Source organism: Thalassophryne amazonica, chromosome 11 (assembly GCF_902500255.1).
Source record: "Thalassophryne amazonica chromosome 11, fThaAma1.1, whole genome shotgun sequence".
NCBI lineage: Eukaryota > Metazoa > Chordata > Actinopteri > Batrachoidiformes > Batrachoididae > Thalassophryne > Thalassophryne amazonica.
Genome location: NC_047113.1, coordinates 7,121,372 through 7,141,529, shown reverse-complemented (window position 1 = coordinate 7,141,529; position 20,158 = coordinate 7,121,372). Strand labels below are relative to the sequence as shown.

At 40.3% G+C, this 20,158-nt stretch overlaps 2 protein-coding genes across 3 annotated transcripts in view; one reads left to right on the top strand and one right to left on the bottom strand.

Moving 5' to 3' along the window:
* eif1ad (eukaryotic translation initiation factor 1A domain containing) overlaps window positions 1–16,468 on the top strand; it is a 30,144-nt gene extending 13,676 nt beyond the window's left edge. Inside the window, exons 4-5 of the mRNA XM_034181977.1 lie at window positions 2,512–2,620; window positions 15,668–16,468. Of these exons, the coding sequence (XP_034037868.1) occupies window positions 2,512–2,620; window positions 15,668–15,896 (338 nt within the window). The 3' untranslated portion in view covers window positions 15,897–16,468. The remainder of the gene's footprint in view (window positions 1–2,511; window positions 2,621–15,667) is intronic.
* LOC117520677 (G2/M phase-specific E3 ubiquitin-protein ligase-like) lies at window positions 9,073–10,456 on the bottom strand. 2 transcript variants are annotated; one of them, XR_004563729.1, is made up of 3 exons: window positions 10,249–10,456; window positions 9,861–10,174; window positions 9,073–9,317 (listed from the first exon to the last, which is right to left on the bottom strand). XR_004563729.1 is itself a non-coding variant. In XM_034181978.1 (3 exons), exons 1-3 carry the CDS (start codon window positions 10,414–10,416, stop codon window positions 9,313–9,315), a joined length of 432 nt encoding a protein of 143 aa, XP_034037869.1. In that variant the 5' UTR covers window positions 10,417–10,453; the 3' UTR covers window positions 9,073–9,312. The 2 variants fall into 2 exon arrangements, 1 of the variants encoding a protein (XP_034037869.1); XM_034181978.1 differs by having other exon boundaries at window positions 10,304–10,453.
* Window positions 16,469–20,158: the final 3,690 nt, after the last annotated feature.

Below are 20,158 nucleotides of genomic sequence, written 5' to 3'. Positions count from 1 at the left end.
GTAGCTATGGAATAGTAACAACCCAACACAAATGTGTAGTTTTATGAAATGGTAGTAATACTATATTTTAATTCATGTGACAGACTCTGTGTTATAGGCCCGTCATCTCTGCAATGTGGGAAAATGTGCTTTTTATGAATGAAATGAACAAGAAAATGGGGCTGAGAAATATCTCTCATTTAGTTTAAGAATTGCACCAAATTTCATGTTGTAATTTAAAATGTTCTGGGGGAGGGCCTCCATGGGCCTTGAAAGGTCATGAACAATTTATTTATTTATTTATTTTGGCAGCGACCACTCACATCACTATTAGAATGTAGTTACCGTTTTTTGTGGAGAAGGGAGGGTGTTTAAAAACATCCATAACAAACATCACTTGATTACACACCACAGCACCATGTGTATTATCCACCATATTTTAAATAAGAGTATTTTCAGGTGTGCATGCTCTGACCAGGCTGGAACTTATGCCTGCTATAATTCCTTTCATCCACTAGATGTTGCTGTTTTTTAGCTTTTATATTAGGGGAAAACCTGATACCTTCCCTGAGGCTTCAGTGACCAATCATTACTGTTTCCTCTATGCTGGGGACACCCTGGTCCTGATGGAGCTGGACCCAGGAGGTCCTGCAGCTCAGTCTGAGCCCTGGTTTGTCCGCTTCTGTGCAGCTGCATTAATGACTTACTGTCATTCATACTTTCTTTTTTCTGTTCATATCCAGCTTAACAAGTATAGATAGAATTACACTTTGGCTCAGAAGTGATCATGGGGACCAAAATCCCCATGACTGCAGTTTTGTATAACAGGAAAATTATGAATACACATTAATGACCACAGCTTTGATGTGTGATTAGTCACAGTTACAGTAGTGTTCAGAATAATAGTAGTGCTATGTGACTAAAAAGATTAATCTAGGTTTTGAGTATATTTCTTATTGTTACATGGGATAGATTCTCACAAATCCAACAAGACCAGGTATTCATGATATGCACACTATTAAGGCTATGAAATTGGGTTATTAGTAAAAAAAAAAAAAAAGTAGAAAAGGGGGTGTTCACAATAATAGTAGTGTGGCATTCAGTCAGTGAGTTTGTCAATTTTGTGGAACAAACAGGTGTGAATCAGGTGTCCCCTATTAAAAGATGAAGCCAACTTTGAAAGCCTGAGGAAAATGGGACGTACAAGACATTGTTCAGAAGAACAGCGTAGTTTGATTAAAAAGTTGATTGGAGAGGGAAAAACTTATATGCAGGTGCAAAAAAATTATAGGCTGTTCATCTACAATGATCTCCGATCCTTAAAATGGACAAAAAAAAAAAAAAAAAAAAACAGACGCGTGGAAGAAACGTAAAACAACCACCAAAATGGATAGAAGAATAACCAGAATGGCAAAGGCTCACCCATTGATCAGCTCCAGGATGATCAAAGACAGTCTGGAGTTACCTGTAAGTGCTGTGACAGTTAGAAGACGCCTGTGTGAAGCTAATTTATTTGCAAGAATCCCCCGCAAAGTCCCTCTGTTAAATAAAAGACGTGCAGAAGAGGTTACAATTTGCCAAAGAACACATCAACTGGCCTAAAGAGAAATGAAGGAATTTTGTGGACCGATGAGAGTAAAACTGTTCTTTTTGGGTCCAAGGGCCGCAGACAGTTTGTGAGACGACCCCCAAACCCTGAATTCAAGCCACAGTTCACAGTGAAGACAGTGAAGCATGGTGGTGCAAGCATCATGATATGGGCATGTTTCTCCTACTATGGTGTTGGGCCTATATATCGCATACCAGGTATCATGGATCAGTTTGGATATGTCAGAATACTTGAAGAGGTCATGTTGCCTTATGCTGAAGAGGACATGCCCTTTAAATGGGTGTTTCAACAAGACAATGACCCCAAGCACACGAGTAAACGAGCAAAATCTTGGTTCCATACCAACAAAATTAATGTTTTGGAGTGGCCTGCCCAATCCCCGGACCTAAATCCAATTGAGAACTTGTGAGGTGACATCAAAAAAGCTGTTTCTGAAGCAAAACCAAGAAATGTGAATGAATTGTGGAATGTTGTTAAAGAATCTTGGAGTGGAATAACAGCTGAAAGGTGCCACAAGTTGGTTGACTCCATGCCTCGCAGATGTGAAGAAATCATGAAAAACTGTGGTTATACAACTAAATACTAGTTTAGTGATTCACAGGATTGCTAAAAAAGCAGTTTGAACATAACAGTTTTGAGTTTGTAGCGTCAACAGCAGATGCTACTATTATTGTGAACACCCCCTTTTCTACTTTTTTAACTAATAGACCAATTTCATAGCCTTAAGAAAACCTGGATTAATCTTTTAGTCACATAACACTATTATTATTCTGAACACTACTGTATGTGTTGGTCAGGTAACAGCAACAAATGTGCTCACTGAACAGAGTTGTGAAAAACCTTTTTTCAGTTTTTGCAAAAATGTGTAACAGTATAATTTAGATTGTGTTTCTCGTCTCCTTATTGTATCTGCTTTTCTAAAGGTGACTATGTGATCGTTGACCCCATTGAAGAAGGAGAGAAGGTGAAGGCAGAAATAAGCTCCATTCTTTACAAAGATCACATTCAGCACCTGCAGAAACTGCAGCTCTGGTGAGTGCAGTTTGTATGCATTCAGGTCCATAAGTATTTGGCCAAGTCATGTACACAGAGTCATTGACGTCACTGGTCATTCAAGGCTCACGCATGTTTTTTTTATTATAGTGTGAAATTTCTGTAGAATGTCTTTGTTGATTTAACATATTTTATTTACTTTCCAGCCTCAATTCAATTCAGTCAAGTTTATTCATATAGCTCCAAATCACAACATAACTTGCCTTAAGGCGCTTCACATGGTAAGTGCTATCCTCACCTAGAGCCGCTTATACAGAGAGTAGTGACAGGATGAGCTGAAAAACAAAAAAGGTCACATGACTTGTGGTGCCATCTTGGGGCCAAAATGGCATTTGCTGTTAAGCCATCTGCACAAATAGACACAACAAGGGCTTCAGGATTTACAGATTCTCTTCAGATCTGAACAGAAGACAAATTTGGGAAAATAAAGTCAGCCGTGTGGGACGGAAGCTGACATCATCATCAAACCTTTTCAAGGTAAATTTAGTGTTCAGTCCCATGTACAGTAAAACTTGCCTAAACCGTCATTGTATACATCGAATGTTTTTGTATGGTTTTCCATGTAATAAACACTGTATATATAACTGATTTTGTATAACGGATTTTCACTCACATCGGCTAAAACATCCTATCTGACTACAATGCATTTCCATTAAAACTCCTCGCATATACTGGACAGATCAGTCTGGACGTGCCCAGTCACAGAGGTACAGAATTACACTCGCCGATTCGAGGAAAGTGGGACTGGAGTCATTTTCGTGATTATAAATCAGACTCTTTATTTTTTCAAACCATTTTCAGACTCGGACCCGCAGCCTGACATGCACTTGTTAAATCAGACACAGCAAAAGGCTGTGATTTGACACTTTTCTTGTGTCACTCTTTCCTCTCATATTTTAAAAGTTTTTGCAGTGCGCATGCTGATTACATTTCAATAATGGATCAAATACGTTTGGCAGAAAAGTCCATAAATATGACCAGTTTTACAACACTGAGTTGGAAAAAGAGGAAATTTTACACCTTGCCTTTGATTCGGAGTTTGATTTAAACTGTCACGCATGTCGACTTCATTTCATGACACAGAGTTACAGAGTTGCAGCGTTACAGAAGTATAAATAAGGGCTTTAATAATTAATTAAATAACTCATTAATTGTAAGGTTTATGTAAATTTGATAGCTTTATTTTGATAGTACCTGTACCTGGATGTGTATATGTGTAACTGATTTAAAAAAAAAAAAAAAAAAAAAAAAAAAAAAAAAAAAAAAAGCTTAGTTCAGTAGTTCAACACAATTGTACAGTGGCCGGGAGGTGCAAACCAACATTACAAATTCTGAAACACTTTTACAAACCTTGAGACAAATTTACATAAAAAAAAAAAAATTTTTTTACATATCATAATACAAAATTACATTACCATAACACATTTACAAGTTCCAAAACAAAATTACATTTTAGAAAACAAATTAACAAGACATGAAACACTTTTACAAATGCCGAAACAAATTAACAAGTCCCGAAACATTTACAATCTATATCAACTGGAAAGGGAATGCCCCAACTGGGGGGTTGACCCAGAAGTGAAAGCAGGAGAGGCAAGTTGAAGTTTATTTTAGTTACGTTTTGCCCATTTTGTGGAAAACACATGAGCCGCTTAATTCGAATGGACTCGGCTGACGGACCAGATATGCTACAGCAGTGCATACGGTATTTTAATGAGGGACACTCGTACGCTGTAATTGTGGACATGATGTCATGTTTACATGATGTGCACATCAGCTTGCGGTCTTTGAAAAGCAAACTAAATGAAGCCGGGTTTTATCACAGAAAGGATTTATCCGCTACAGACGCAATAACAAGGGCCATACGACTGGAACTTTGTGGACTCGGACAGCTGTTTGGCTACCGCATGATGTGGCAAGTACTCAAACAGAAGTACCATCTGCGAGTGAAGAGAGACCATGTAATGAATTTGCTCTGGGAGCTCAATCCGCGGGGATGCGAGAGGAGAGCATGTAGAAGGTTTATAAGGAGAACCTACCACTCCATGGGACCGAACTATATGTGGCACGCAGAATCAGAATTTCTTTATTGTCCCGTAAAGGGAAATTAATGTTGCAGCAGGAGCACAAATAATAATAATAATAATAAAATAAAAACAATACCCATACAATGTCAAATATTCAATCCAGAGTCCATGCCAAAAACAAAAGTATTGCAAAAATGCAATATGTGGATGTGCAAATAAGCAATAGTAGTGCAAAATAAACAACATCAAAGGCTAATTGCCATTGAGTAATAAAATTGCACTAGGGACGAGACCTGAAATCTTTTAGTCCTCCTCATAGGAGCCCTAAAACGACGGCCTGAGGGCAGAAGCTCAAACTCTTTTTTCAGTGGATGATTAGAACAATCCAGAACAGCATTAGCCTTTCTCAGGACCTGTCTGTTATAGATGGACATTACCCCGGCCTGCTGACTACCTGAGATTTTTCCATCAGTTTTGACAAGACTGCCAAGATGACTCTTAATTTGAACAATTCAAATTTCCAAACCAAGTAACAATACAAAAAGTCAAGACTGATTCAATAAAACGTCTATAAAAAAGAGTCATCATCTCAGAAGAAACCTGGAAGGTTCTCATCTTCCTCAAAAAGAACAATCTTTGCTGAACCTTTTTGGAGATAACATCAACATGAGGTTCAAAGCAAAGTTTATTATCAAGGACCACACCCAGATATTTATAGCTCTCCACCATCTCAACATCAACATTTTAATAACAGTTGGTGATAGAAAACAGGAAGACTTCCTAAAATCAATAATCATATCTTTAGTTTTTGACACACTCAGTTCCAGAAAAGACTCCTCACACCAAGAGACAAAGTCATCAACAACAGGCCCATGGTCCTGCTCATCTCCCTGAAGAAGACTAACTATAACTGTATCATCAGCAAACTTTAAGATGTGTCTGTTACTGACACTTCTGCGGCACTCATTAGTGTACAAAATAAAGTGCCGGTCCCAAGCCCGGATAAATGAGGAGAGTTTCATCAGGAAGGGCATCCGGCGTAAAACAAGCCAGCCATCTATGCAGACTAAAGAATCGAAATTTCCATACCGGATCGGTCGCGGCCCGGGGTTAACAATATCTGCCACCGGTGCTGTTGCCCAGCAGGGTGCCGGTGTAAATTGGGCTACTGCTGGTTGAAGACGACGAAGAAGAGGAGGAGAACGTTTCCACAAACAGCGGGACAAGAAGAAAACTACAAAGGTGGAAATGAGAGTAGGGACTTTGAATGTTGGTAGTATGACTGGTAAAGGGAGAGAGCTGGCTGATATGATGAGAGGATGACTTTAGAGGTAAAGAAGAAGAAGGGAGTGAGAGCTCAACAAAGGATCAGATGGTGGAAGCTGAAGGACGAAGACTGTTGTGTGAAATTTAGCGAGCAGGTGAGAGAAGCACTGGTTGGAGGGGAAGCAATTTTGGACAACTGGAAAAGTACTGCAGATGTGGTGAGGGAGACAGGACAGTACTGGGTATGATATCTGGACAGTGGAAGGAAGACAAAGAGACTTGGTGGTGGAATGAAGAGGTCCAGGAAAGCATAAGGAGAAAGAGGTTGGTGAAAAAAGTTTTGGGATAGTCGTAGAGATGAAGAAAGTAGACGGGAGTACAAGGAGATGCGGTTGTAAGGTGAAAGAGAAGTGGCAAAAGCGAAGGAAAAGGCATATTGCGAGCGGTACAGAAGCTGAATAGTAAGGAAGGAGAAAAAGGACTTGTACTGATTGGCCAGACAAAGGGACAGAGCTGGAAAGGGATGCGCAGCAGGTTAGGGGTGGTAAAAGATGCACATGGTAATGTGCTGATAAGTGAGGAGTGTGTGCTGAGAAGGTGGAGGGAATATTTGAATATAATATCATTTATGAATAAAGAAAAAAATGAGCGAGAGAAAAGGCTGGATGATGTGGTGAGAGTAAATCAGGAAGTACAAGAGATTAGTAAGGAAGAAGTGAGGGCTGCTATGAAGAGGATGAAGAGTGGAAAGGCAGTTGGTCCAGATGACATTCCAGTGGAGGCATGGAAATGTCTAGGAGAGATGGCAGTAGAGTTTCTAGCCACATTGTTTAATAAATCTTGGGAAAGTGAGAGGATGCCCGAGGAGTGGAGACGAAGTGTGCTGGTTCCTATTTTCAAGAACAAGGGTGATGTGCAGAGCTGCAGTAACTACAGAGGCATAAAGTTGATCAGCCACAGCATAAAGTTATGGGAAAGAGTAGTAGAAGTTAGGCTTAGAAAACAGGTGAAGATCTGTGAGCAGCAATATGGTTTCATGCAGAGAAAGAGCACTACAGATGCAATGTTTGCTCTGAGAATACTGTTGGAGAAGTACAGAGAAGGCCAGAAAGAGTTACATTGTGTGTTTGTGGACTTAGAAAAAGCTTATGATAGGGTGCCAAGAGAAGAGCTGTGGTATTGTATGAGGAAGTCTGGAGTGGCAGAGAAGTATGTTAGGGTAGTGCAGGACATGTACAAGAATAGAGTGACAGCGGTGAGATGCGCAGTCGGAATGACAGACTCATTCAAGGTGGAGGTGGGATTACACCAAGGATCAGCTCTTGAGTCCTTTCTTGTTTGCAGTGGTTATGGACAGGTTGATGGATGAGATCAGACAGGAGTCCCCATGGACTATGATGTTTGCAGATGACATTGTGATCTGTAGTGAGAGTAGAGGGCAAGTTGAGTCTAATCTGGAGAGGTGGAGATATGCTTTGAGAGAAGGGGAATGAAAGTAGAAGCAAGACTGAGTATATGTGTGTGAATGGGAGGGAGCCCATTGGAATAGTGCAGTTACAAGGAGTAGAAGTGGTGAAAGTAGATGAGTTTAAATATTTGGGGTCAACTGTTCAAAGTAATGGAGAGTGTGGTAAAGCGGTGAAGAAGAGAGTGCAGGCAGGGTGAAGTGGGTGGAGAAAGGTGGCAGGAGTGATTTGTGACCGAAGAATATCAGCAAGAGTGAAGGGGAAAGTTTACAAAACAGTAGTGAGACCAGCTATGTTGTATGGTTTAGAGACAGTGGCACTAACAAAAAGACAGGAGGCAGAGCTGGAGGTGGCAGAGCTAAACCTGTTGAGATTCTCTTTGGGAGTAACAAGAATGGACAAGATTAGGAATGAACATATTATGGAGACAGCGCAAGTGAGACGGTTTGGAGACAAAGTCAGAGAGGCGAGATTGAGATGGTTTGGACATGTGCAGAGGAGGGACCCAGGGTATATAGGGAGAAGGATGCTGAGGATGGAGCCACCAGGCAGGAGGAGAAGAGGGAGGCCAAAGAGGAGGTTTATGGATGTGTTGAAGGAGGACATGCAGATGGTTGGTGTGACACGCCTTCTCCAGATCCACAAAACACATGTGGACTGGTTTGGCGAACTCCCATGAACCCTCGAGCACCCGATGGAACGTGTAGAGCTGGTCCAGTGTGCCGCGACCAGGACGAAAACCACACTGCTCCTCCTGAATTGAGGTTTGACCATCGGTCGAATTCTCCTCTCCAGTACTCTGGAATAGACCTTACCGGGGAAGCTGAGGAGTGTGATCCCCCTATAGTTGGAACACACGAGATATATTTTGAGGTAAAATTAAACACTGTGCAAAATACTGTTATATATTAATTGGTTATTATTTATATTAAAACTGGTGGTATTTGAAAGCACTGCATTCTGGTGTTAGTATTTCACAGTACTATTTAAAATTCAGTTGGTCTGGTGGTCGTATTCAGCATTAATATGCAGTATTGATCTGTTGATGGTCTTTTTTTTTTATTTAATTTTTTAACTATTGCATCAGCTTTAAATGACTTACAAATGGCAAAAGACTTAATTGGCAATCTTTGTCATGTCTTTAAGTGTATTATTTTCAAAAAGCATAAAGGCTGCAATTATTCATTTGTTTTATAAGACACAGAATTTGATAAATGTAGAATGAAGACAATGAAAGCAGAATTAAAGAAACTTATTACAGACAATACATACAAGATAGAAAATAAATTTTAATGAAATTAAGACTTGAGACATATTTTTTCTTCCAGTATGAGTCAAATATCACTGTTTTAAACCAAGAAAAACTGACCAACATGCTCTCAGAATGCACCAAATTGTACAATTTTTTCCAGGGGGGCATGCTCCCTGACTCCCCAAGGGGACCTCGCACCTTCAGCGCTCAGCTGTCCATTCATGGAAAATGTTGAGTCAAAACATTTTCAGTTGCTTGCACCCATGAAAATGGTTTTGTGTTACTTAAAAACAACATTCTTTTGATTTGCACATGGCAAGGTGTTATAACCTGCAAGAACTACACGCAGAAACACAATCGCATGGCGGAATGACACAGAGGGCAGGGTGGCATGAATACTTGTACACTGGAACAAAGCCATGAGGCATCTCAAACTAAAATTACATACACTAATACATTAAAAAAAAGAAAGATCACTAAAATTATAATCTTACCTGTCAATTACAGATGAGTTGTGGCCAATAATATACCATTGGAGGTAGTCTGCCACAATTTCTTTCTTTTCATCCAGAGCAGTCACGTCTCAAACAGCCTGCTGTTTGCAACATGGTGCTGTGTGTCATGATACATTCCTGCAGAGCATTCAGTGAAGCAGCATTCTCAATCTGAAAGACGAAGTATAAAAATTCCAGTAAATAACTGTATGTACTGTATATCCTTGCCTATTTTTATTCAGTGACATATATGGCATGCTGTAACTCTACCCTATCAAAACCTCATATATTGTGCTAATTCTGTGTATGCAATATAGGAAATATACATTGTCTTAAAACACTGCAGGAACTATGTAAAACTCTGTCTTACCACACTGTATCTTGTTGCTATTCTCACCTCTCGCAGAGCTTTCCCTATTTCTTCATCAGTTATCAAATTAACTGTTGATTTGAATGAGGGCTGGCCGGCAAAATAATGTACAAGATCCTCTGACAGGAAATGGGGTCCTGGACCTCCATGTACAATTGACACTTCAATTATCTTTCCTGCCAGGAAGTATTCATCCTCCCTAACAGCTGTGAATGAATTCATATTGCAGAATGAAAATATACATTATATACTTTACGATAGAGGGAAAAAGTATGTTAGGTGATATATATGATTAATGATCATTAACCAACCATAGTATAATACGCATCTAACCCTATGCGTACCATGTGCATTGTAAACCAAGAACCCCCGTCCTTCTAGTCCATCAAAAATGGGCCGATCTTTCAGGTGTTTCATTAGCAGAGTTAAGAATTTCCGTCTTGGACCACCTGTGTCAATTTCCTCCTCAAAAACACCAGCGTCATCAGTAAATCTGACCAGCATGTCACAGGTTTCAGAATATGTTGCACGCTTGAAACCTCTGACTGCTGCATCCCAGACATTAGCCCTTGAGATCTTGAACCTGCTGACTCTTTTGTGATCAATAGGAAGTGACAGGTTTGCTACTATGTCAGGTAGTGTAATGTTCATCTCCTCCCTGTAATGACAAAAAGAGATTTAATTAAAGGATATCCCATATAATGCATACTGTTACAACAATTATTTAAATACCAGCAATGTTGCACAATGAAAACATTGGAATGCCACACTCAAAAATTAATTTTACATTGCTGTGTGTTGGAAATTCTCCACATTGACTGCAACCAGCTCCTCATCCTCTTCCTCAACACCTGGTGCATACAGGTGTGTGTATTTACAGTTGGAAAATGCACTTTCCATGTTAAAACATTTTAAAAACAAACTTCCTCCCCATGAATGAAATTGAAAGTATGTGACTCACTATCATTTTTTACTTACCTGTAGCAAGTCTTGCCTGGATGTGCTTCAGGTGGATCTATATCCTCATCATCATTTATTACTATCTGAAAAACAAATTAAAATTTCTGTAACAACACTAAGGGCCCCTTCACACATACTGCAAAGTTTGGTCGAAGTGCGCACGAATCGTGTGCAAACCGTGTAAATTTGTCCTTGCCTCCATCAGCTCGTACACCTGTTGCTCCAACTGTTTGTGCACACCAGCGGCTGACAGACCAAGCGTGCGCTGTGCGAATCCATAACACTCTCTTGCGGCAGGTGTCTGCCAAATTCCAGGTGACACACACAAGCATCTAATGCCGCTCGCATGTCACATAGAAAATGTGTGGCCAGACGCACTCTTGGCACGACAACAGACTGCAGACAACCACTGTCGTACTCGCAGGGAAATCTGTCTGTTCCCCACGAGTGTGACTTTGCAAACACACACTGACACGTGGGTGTGTGCGCTCCACTCACAGGAGGTGTGGCTTCAGACAGGAGCAGCTGAAGGGATCTGTCACTCTGGACATTCCAGCTGGACAACACCTACTGTGTTTGGACAGACATGGACTACACTGTAAAAAAAACTGACCAATGTTTACTCAGAAAAATTGTGGCAACAAAGTGACACATAATATAAATGAATAGATTTTAAGATGTACAGTTTTGATTAAAAAGTATTGAATATATTAACTAAACCTAACCAAAAAAATGAAGTACATGTTAATAAAAGCAACAGCTTTTATTAACATGGGGAGGTGATTGTCTAGTGGTTAAGGTGTTGGGCTTGAGTCCAGAAGATCATGGGTTCAAATCCCCTCCTGACTGGAAAATCACTAAGGGCCCTTGGGCAAGGCCTTTAATCCCCTATTGCTCCCGGTGTGTAGTGAGCGCCTTGTAGGGCAGCACCCTCACATCGGAGTGAATGTGAGGCATAATTGTAAAGCGCTTTGAGCGTCTGATACAGATGGAAAAGTGCTATATAAATGCAGTCCATTTACCATTTTACTTAACAGCTGAAATGTGTTAGATTTAGTAATACAACACCAAATAATGAGTTATATTGCAAAAACATTTTTTTAATGAATCCTAGTCAATTTCACAAGGAAAGCCGATTCATATTTACTAAGTATCTGAGCAAAAATAATTTAGATTTACTAAATATTTGGAGGAAACTGATTCATATTTAATGATAGTCTAGGTGACACTGAGTTATATTTATCAATAATATGGATAAAATTGATTGACATTTACTAATGAACTGAGTGAAATTGATATTTATTACATATCTGCATAAAAATGATTTGGATTACGTAAATAAAATAAATAACTCATTTTCTAGCACAAAAGTAAGTACAATAGTGTTCAGAATAATAGTAGTGCTATGTGACTAAAAATATTAATCCAGGTTTTGAGTATACGAGGTCTGTTAGAAAAGTATCCGCCCTTTTTATTTTTTTCAAAAACCATATGGATTTGAATCACGTGTGATTGCATCAGCCAAGGTTGAACCTTCGTGCGCATGCGTGAGTTTTTCACGCCTGTCGGTTGCGTCATTCACCTGTGAGCAGGCTTTGTGTGAGCAGTGGTCCACCCCTCTCGTCGGATTTTTATTGAAAATAAATGTCTGAATGATTTGGAGTTTTGCTGCATCAATTTTTTCCAGAAACTGTGAGAAACCTCCAGGTGGTAATCATTCGGAAAATTCAAATGACTTTGAGGGATGATTTTATGGGGATTACACAGATTAAGGAGTGCTCCAGCCGGTTTAAAGACTGCCCACAGCTGCTGAGAGCGCTCCACGCTCCGAGCGCCGATTGACAGGCTGAATCAACCAGATCATTTCCAACGTGAAGGCTTTGTTGATCCGGGACGTCGTCTGACTTACACAAAAATGGCAGGAGACGTGGACATCAGTACTTTTTCGGCACATTCCACTGTTACAGGAGTTTTCTTCATGGAAAGAAAAGCGGACGGATGCAGCACTGTGCCGCTCATGGCGCGGCACAAAACCACCTCCGTGTTGGTCTCACAGGATGGCTTTCAGACGGCTGTCGGTGGGTTTTCAGTCGTGTGACTAACCGAGAAATTGTGGATGAGCCTGGACATGCCAGAACATGTCCTGTGAGGCTTCATCACGGCGTTGCTTTGCGCCATGCGGCACCGCCACGACGCGCAGAATTCCTCCACTCCTCTTTCCATGACAAAAACTCCTGTAGTGGAATGTGCCGTTCATTTCCAAACTGGACACTGTGTTTTATCCAGGACGTCCTCTGACTAGCACAGGAATTGCGGAAGACGTGGACATCAGCACTTTTTCGGCACATTGAGACAGACGTGCGGAGGAATTCCGCGCGTCGCGGCGGTTGAAGCCTCACAGGACATGTTGTAACATGCCCAGCTCATCCACCATTCGGAAGATTCAGATGGCTTTCGGTGGCTTTTCAGTTGTGTGACTGTCCAAGAACTTGTGGACAAGCTGGGCATGTTACAGCATGTCCTGTGAGGCTTCAACACGGTGGCGCTTTTGCTGCGCCATCAGCTTCGTGCCGTTGAATTTCGCTGCAACTCTTTTCATGGCCAAATCTTCTGTCACAGTGGAATGTGCCGAAAAGTGTTGATGCCCACCTCTTCCGCAATTTCTCGGATAGTCACACGACGGTCCCACATCACCACAGAGTTCACTTTGGAAATGATCCGGTCATTTCAGCATATTGATGGCTGCCCGGAGCGTGGCTCGCTCTCCACCGTTGTGCAGCCGTCTTTAAACCGGTTGTACCGCTCCTTAATCTGTGTGATACCCATAGGATCGTCACCGAAAGCCATCTGAATAATCCGAATGGTTTCCACCTGGCTTTCGCCCAGTTTCTGGCAAAATTTGATGCAGTTGCGCTGCTCCAGTCGTTCCGCCATTTCCTTGCAAAGAAAAAACAAGGAGAGACTCCACCCATCCTCACACAAAGGCTGCTAACAAGCAAATAACGCAATCAACAGGCGTAAAAAAAAAAATCACGCATGCGCACGAAGGTTCAAGGTTGGCTCATGCAAGCACACGTGATTCAAATCCATCAGGTTTTTGAAAAAAATAAAAAGGTCTGATACTTTTATAACAGACCTCGTATTTCTTATTGTTACATGGGAAACAAGGTACCAGTAGATTCAGTAGATTCTCACAAATCCAACAAGACCAAGCATTCATGATATGCACACTCTTAAGGCTATGAAATTGGGCTATTAGTAAAAAAAAGTAGAAAAGGGGGTGTTCACAGTAATAGTAGTGTGGCATTCAGTCAGTGAGTTCGTCAATTTTGTGGAACAAACAGGTGTGAATCAGGTGTCCCCTATTTAAGGATGAAGCCAGCACCTGTTGAACATGCTTTTCTCTTTGAAGGCCTGAGGAAAATGGGATGTTCAAGACATTGTTCAGAAGAACAGCGTAGTTTGATTAAAACATTGATTGGAGAGGGGAAAACTTATACACAGGTGCAAAAAATTATAGGCTGTTCATCTACAATGATCTCCATTGCTTTAAAATGGACAAAAAATCAGAGACGTGTGGAAGAAAATGGAAAACAACCATCAAAATGGATAGAAGAATAACCAGAATGGCAAAGGCTCACCCGTTGATCAGCTCCAGGATGATCAAAGACAGTCTGGAGTTACCTGTAAGTGCTGTGACAGTTAGAAGACGCCTGTGTGAAGCTAATTTATTTGCAAGAATCCCCCACAAAGTCCCTCTGTTAAATAAAAGACGTGCAGAAGAGGTTACAATTTGCCAAAGAACACATCAACTGGCCTAAAGAGAAATGGAGGAATATTTTGTGGACTGATGAGAGTAAAATTGTTCTTTTTGGGTCCAAGGGCTGCAGACAGTTTGTGAGACGACCCCCAAACACTGAGGTCAAGCCACAGTTCACAGTGAAGACAGTGAAGCATGGTGGTGCAAGCATCATGATATGGGCATGTTTCTCCTACTATGGTGTTGGGCCGATACATCGCAAACCAGTTATCATGGATCAGTTTGGATATGTCAAAATACAATACTTGAAGAGGTCATGTTGCCTTATGCTGAAGAGGACATGCCCTTGAAATGGGTGTTTCAACAAGACAATGACCTCAAGCACACTAGTAAATGAGCAAAATCAGAGTTCCAAAGCAACAAAATTAATGCCTCGCAGATGTGAAGAAATCATGAAAAACTGTGGTTATACAACTAAATACTAGTTTAGTGATTCACAGGATTGCTGAAAAAGCAGTTTGAACATAATAGTTTTGAGTTTGTAGCTTCAACAGCGGATGCTACTATTATTGTGAACACCCCCTTTTCTACTTTTTTTTTTACTAATAGCCCAATTTCATAGCCTTAAGAGTGTGCATATCATGAATGCTTGGTCTTGTTGGATTTGTGAGAATCTACTGAATCTACTGGTACCTTGTTTCCAATGTAACAATAAGAAATATACTCAAAACCTGGATTAATCTTTTTAGTCACATAGCACTACTATTATTCTGAACACTACTGTATTTGGGCATTAACAGCATGTTAATTCTCTTTATCTGCCACAGTTAGAGTTCAAAGCACATAATTAAAATGCAGACTTTGTGTGTTTTGATATAGAACACCTTGCAGGATGATATCATTTTGTTGTATCTTTCAATTAAGCAAATTGCTGACTTGCTAATATTGAAAAAGTTACTATGTCTGATGTCATCATCTGTTGTCTGCTGCTCCAAATGACAGAGATTCTGCTATAATGATGGAATTTTCTTCAGCTAACATTTAAAAGCAGAAGTTTTAATGTGTGAGCCCAGTTTTCCAGAAACCAAAACTAACAGGAGAGCCACCAGCATGCACATGAAAAAAGTACTGGAGTTCCTAAACTGTTCACATAGTTTTGATTTAATAGTGCTGAAATCAAAGCCAACAGTTTGCACCATGACCTCATATTAATTTAGTTTCAGCTCCAACATGTTGAGATTGCCAAAATAAAAACAGCCTCAATCACATCCTTATGGACTTAACTGTCTGTGAATACAAAAAAAGGAGCGTGGCTGATCTTTTTAAAGCAGACGTGAATCCACAGTGTGAAGTGCACAGTGGTCTTCTAACCAATGTCATTTTGTTTGGAGTTAAATCAGTGTTTTGTGTTTTTGTTTTTCTGTCCTTCAGGCCGGAGGGCTTCACAGAGGAGACATCAGCACAGGACGAGACACCGCAACAGCAGTCCAAGGAAGAGGACACAGAGGACAAAGGCAGAGAGGATGAAGATTCCGACTCTGAAGATGATGACAGTGATCTGTTTGTGAACACCAACCGCCGTAACTATCACTACAGTGAGAGTGAGGAGGAAAGTGAGGAAGAAGACGAGGATGATGAGAGGACAGAAAACTGTTCCTAGTCAGATGTTTTGGACAATCAGTGCGTGAGACGTGTGGGAATCCTCTGACTTCAGACTGTTCCAAGCCACAGTCTGAAGGTCAAGATTGGTGAAGGTGAAGATTGGAACAGCGCCCCCTGCAGCTCCTTTACGCCAGCCAGTGTGGAACATCACAAGCTAAACTAAACCTGGGCGTCGTACCACAGGATCGACTTGGACCCAATCAGAGCTCATCGTTTTGATTCCTGCAACCTCTGTGGTATTGAAACGTGAACTTGAATAGTTTACATTTCTCAGTGAAGAAAAATCAGCCACACTTTACTGATTTGTTGTCCACCTCAGCATATTATATCCCAGTGAAACTTCAGATGACTGCATGAACATAATACAGAACCGCACTGCAACACATGAACAAACTTGGATTAAAGTTGTCATGAGTAATTTAACATCTATCTAGGAGGGTTATGTTGGATTTACCGGTAACTACTGTACTACTCAGAAAGCTGTTTGCATTAATGAAACACTCAATGTGGAAAACCTGTTCAGATAAGTCATGCTTCAGTTGACCTTGCCCAAAGTAGTCGCTTGTTTTTACATTTCAGCTTTTGCAGACATTCCTTATTTTGATTTAGCACATTATAATAAAAGCTATTGGAAAGTAATGTGTGAGCTGTGTGTTTGCCAATTCAGCTTCAGTTTCCATGTCTGGTATTTTGTTTGTACAACCCCTGGCAAAAATTATGGAATCACCGGCCTCAGAGGATGTTCATTCAGTTGTTTAATTTTGTAGAAAAAAAGCAGATCACAGACATGACACAAAACTAAAGTCATTTCAAATGGCAACTTTCTGGCTTTAAGAAACACTATAAGAAATCAAGAAAAAAGATTGTGGCAGTCAGTAACGGTTACTTTTTAGACCAAGCAGAGGGAAAAAATATGGAATCACTCAATTCTGAGGAAAAATTATGGAATCACCCTGTAAATTTTCATCCCCCAAATTAACACCTGCATCAAATCAGATCTGCTCGTTGACATTGACCCTATGTGTCTTTTTGCAAGGAATGTTTTTGCAGTTTTTGCTCTATGGCAAGATGCATTATCATCTTGAAAAATGATTTCATCATCCCCAAACATCCTTTCAATTGTCCAACATATCAACATAAACTTGTGCATTTATTGATGATGTAATGACAGTCATCTCCCCAGTGCCTTTACCTGACATGCAGCCCCATATCATCAATGACTGTGGAAATTTACATGTTCTCTTCAGGCAGTCATCTTTATAAATCTCATTGGAAATCAATCAATCAATCAATCAACTTTTTTCTTGTATAGCGCCAAATCACAACAAACAGTTGCCCCAAGGCGCTCCACATTGCAAGGCAAGGCCATACAATAATTATGAAACACAGTCTACGTCTAAAGCAACATAACCAAGGGATGGTCCAGGGTCACCCGATCCAGCCCTAACTATAAGCCTTAGCGAAAAGGAAAGTTTTAAGCCTAATCTTAAAAGTAGAGAGGGTATCTGTCTCCCTGATCTGAATTGGGAGCTGGTTCCACAGGAGAGGAGCCTGAAGCTGAAGGCTCTGCCTCCCATTCTACTCTTACAAACCCTAGGAACTACAAGTAAGCCCGCAGTCTGAGAGCGAAGCGCTCTAATGGGGTAATATGGTACTATGAGGTCCCTAAGATAAGATGGGACCTGATTATTCAAAACCTTATAAGTAAGAAGAAGAATTTTAAATTCTATTCTAGAATTAACAGGAAGCCAATGAAGGGAGGCCAACACGGGTGAGATATGCTCTCTCCTGCTAGTCCCCGTCAGTACTCTAGCTGCAGCATTCTGAACCAACTGAAGGCTTTTTAGGGAACTTTTAGGACAACCTGATAATAATGAATTACAATAGTCCAGCCTAGAGGAAACAAATGCATGAATTAGTTTTTCAGCATCACTCTGAGACAAGACCTCTGAGGAAAGGCACCAAACAAAAGTTCCAGCATCATCACTTTGCCCAATGCAGATTCGAGATTCATCACTGAATATGACTTTCATCCAGTCATCCACAGTCCACAATTGCTTTTCCTTAGCCCATTGTAACCTTGTTTTTTTCTGTTTAGGTGTTAATGATGCCTTTCGTTTAGCTTTTCTGTATGTAAATCCCATTTCCTTTAGGCAGTTTCTTACAGTTCGGTCACAGACGTTGACTCCAGTTTCCTCCATTCGTTCCTTATTTGTTTTGTTGTACATTTTTCGATTTTTGAGACATATTGCTTTAAGTTTTCTGTCTTGACACTTTGATGTCTTCCTTGGTCTACCAGTATGTTTACCTTTAACAACCTTCCCATGTTGTTTGTATTTGGTCCAGAGTTTAGACACAGCTGACTGTGAACAACCAACATCTTTTGCAACATTGCATGATGATTTACCCTTTTTTAAGAGTTTGATAATCCTCTCCTTTGTTTCAGTTGACATGTCTCGTGTTGGAGCCATGATTCATGTCAGTCCATTTGGTGCAACAGCTCTCCAAGGTGTGTTCACTCCTTTTTAGATGCAGACTAACGAGCAGATCTGATATGATGCAGGTGTTAGTTTTGGGGATGAAAATTTACAGGGTGATTACATAATTTTTTCCTCAGAATTGAGTGATTCCATATTTTTTTCCCTCTGCTTGGTCTAAAAAAGTAACTGTTACTGACTGCCACAATCTTTTTTTCTTGATTTCTTATAGTGTTTCTTAAAGCCAGAAAGTTGCCATTTGAAATGACTTTAGTTTTGTGTCATGTCTGTGATCTGCTTTTTTCTACAAAATTAAACAACTGAATGAACATCCTCAGAGGCCGGTGATTCCATAATTTTTGCCAGGGGTTGTAGTCTTTCACTTTGCTGCACATTGTCATTCGGTGATGTTTTTGGTGGGAATGTGGGTTTAAGGGACTAAACAATATCTGGTATAGTACAGCAGATAACTCAATCGTTCAAATGGTGAAGCAAGCACCAAGTCGTCACAAATACTCCTTAGACATTACTGTTTTGAGAAAACCCACTGGCCACTTGGAAGTTTCAATCAGCAGCCAGGTAGGGGTCAATCTAGGAATTACACAGGGGTCAAAAATTAAAACTGCTCCAATCATATTGAAAACTATACCACATTATTTATCTGATCATAAAGATTCCAAAAAGGTATAGTTTGGACTATCAATGACTGAATGTTACAGCAAAAATGGTGACAAAGGTTTTAGTAAAAAGTGGTGCAAAATATTGGTTGCACTAATAGGATTAATAAATGGAATAGGTTTGACTGTATTAAATGCTTGGTCTCCAAAGTAAAGGTCAAACAATGGCGACGTCCATTGGATTCTATGACATGTGACAGAGGTTACCCCATAACATAATTACGGATGACACATGGTGCAAACTAGTCCTTTTTTGAAACCCTATTAACTAAGAATTTGCACTTTTTTTAAACCAAAATTACAGTAACTTTAATTTTTGACCCCTGTACAAACTGAAACCGACCTTTGTCACCATTCTCGCTGTTTTTACCCCATAACTCCAGAACATTCATTCATTGATAGTCCACACTATACCTTTTTGGAATCTTTATGATTAGACAAATAATGTACCTGGCTGTCTATTGAACATTCAAGTGGCTAGTTGTTTTTTTCTAAGGAATATTTTTGCCAGTTTTGGAGCTTGCTTCACCATTTGAACAATTCCACTGTCAATATTCTGTTATCTGCTGCACTAGGCAACAGTTGTCATAAGGGAATGATAGTATACTTAAAACCACTGCTGTTATACATTTTAAGAGATTCACCTTCACATTGACTCCTTGCAGGCAGCAACACCAGTTTTCCAACTTCATCCAATTGTCAAGGAAAAAAAAATACACGAGGCATAAATCTCATTCTGGGAATTCAGATGGATATGACTGTCAAATCTTCCCGTTACCAGTTCACACTTGCCCACTTCAGTAAACAAAGCCATGCTCCAGTGTGTGATCCATTCATATCTAGTCCTTAAATTAGCATTTTTAAAGCAGCATGCCAGGTCCACATTGTTGAGCTGAGTGTTGTCACAACGGTGTGCGTGGGCTGCTAAAGTGGAAAAACTTAATTTGCCAAGTGCATGAGTGCAAACACGGCACGGCACATTGTATTTGTGATCTTCCATATGTCCTACATGCTTTTTCCGTGGAAAAGAACATGCTGAGTGGACTAAATTAGTAAGATATTTTTGCTTTTATCTGTTACAACAGCCAAGCATGGTATATAATGCG

Bases quoted from the DNA above. Each gene is read 5' to 3' on its own strand.
- LOC117520677 (XM_034181978.1), bottom strand. From the start codon at position 10,416: ATGGAAAGTGCATTTTCCAACTGTAAATACACACACCTGTATGCACCA. The intron at 10,175-10,303 runs GTAAAATTAATT...TTGTCATTACAG, and splicing joins AATTTCCAACACACAGCAAT to GGAGGAGATGAACATTACAC.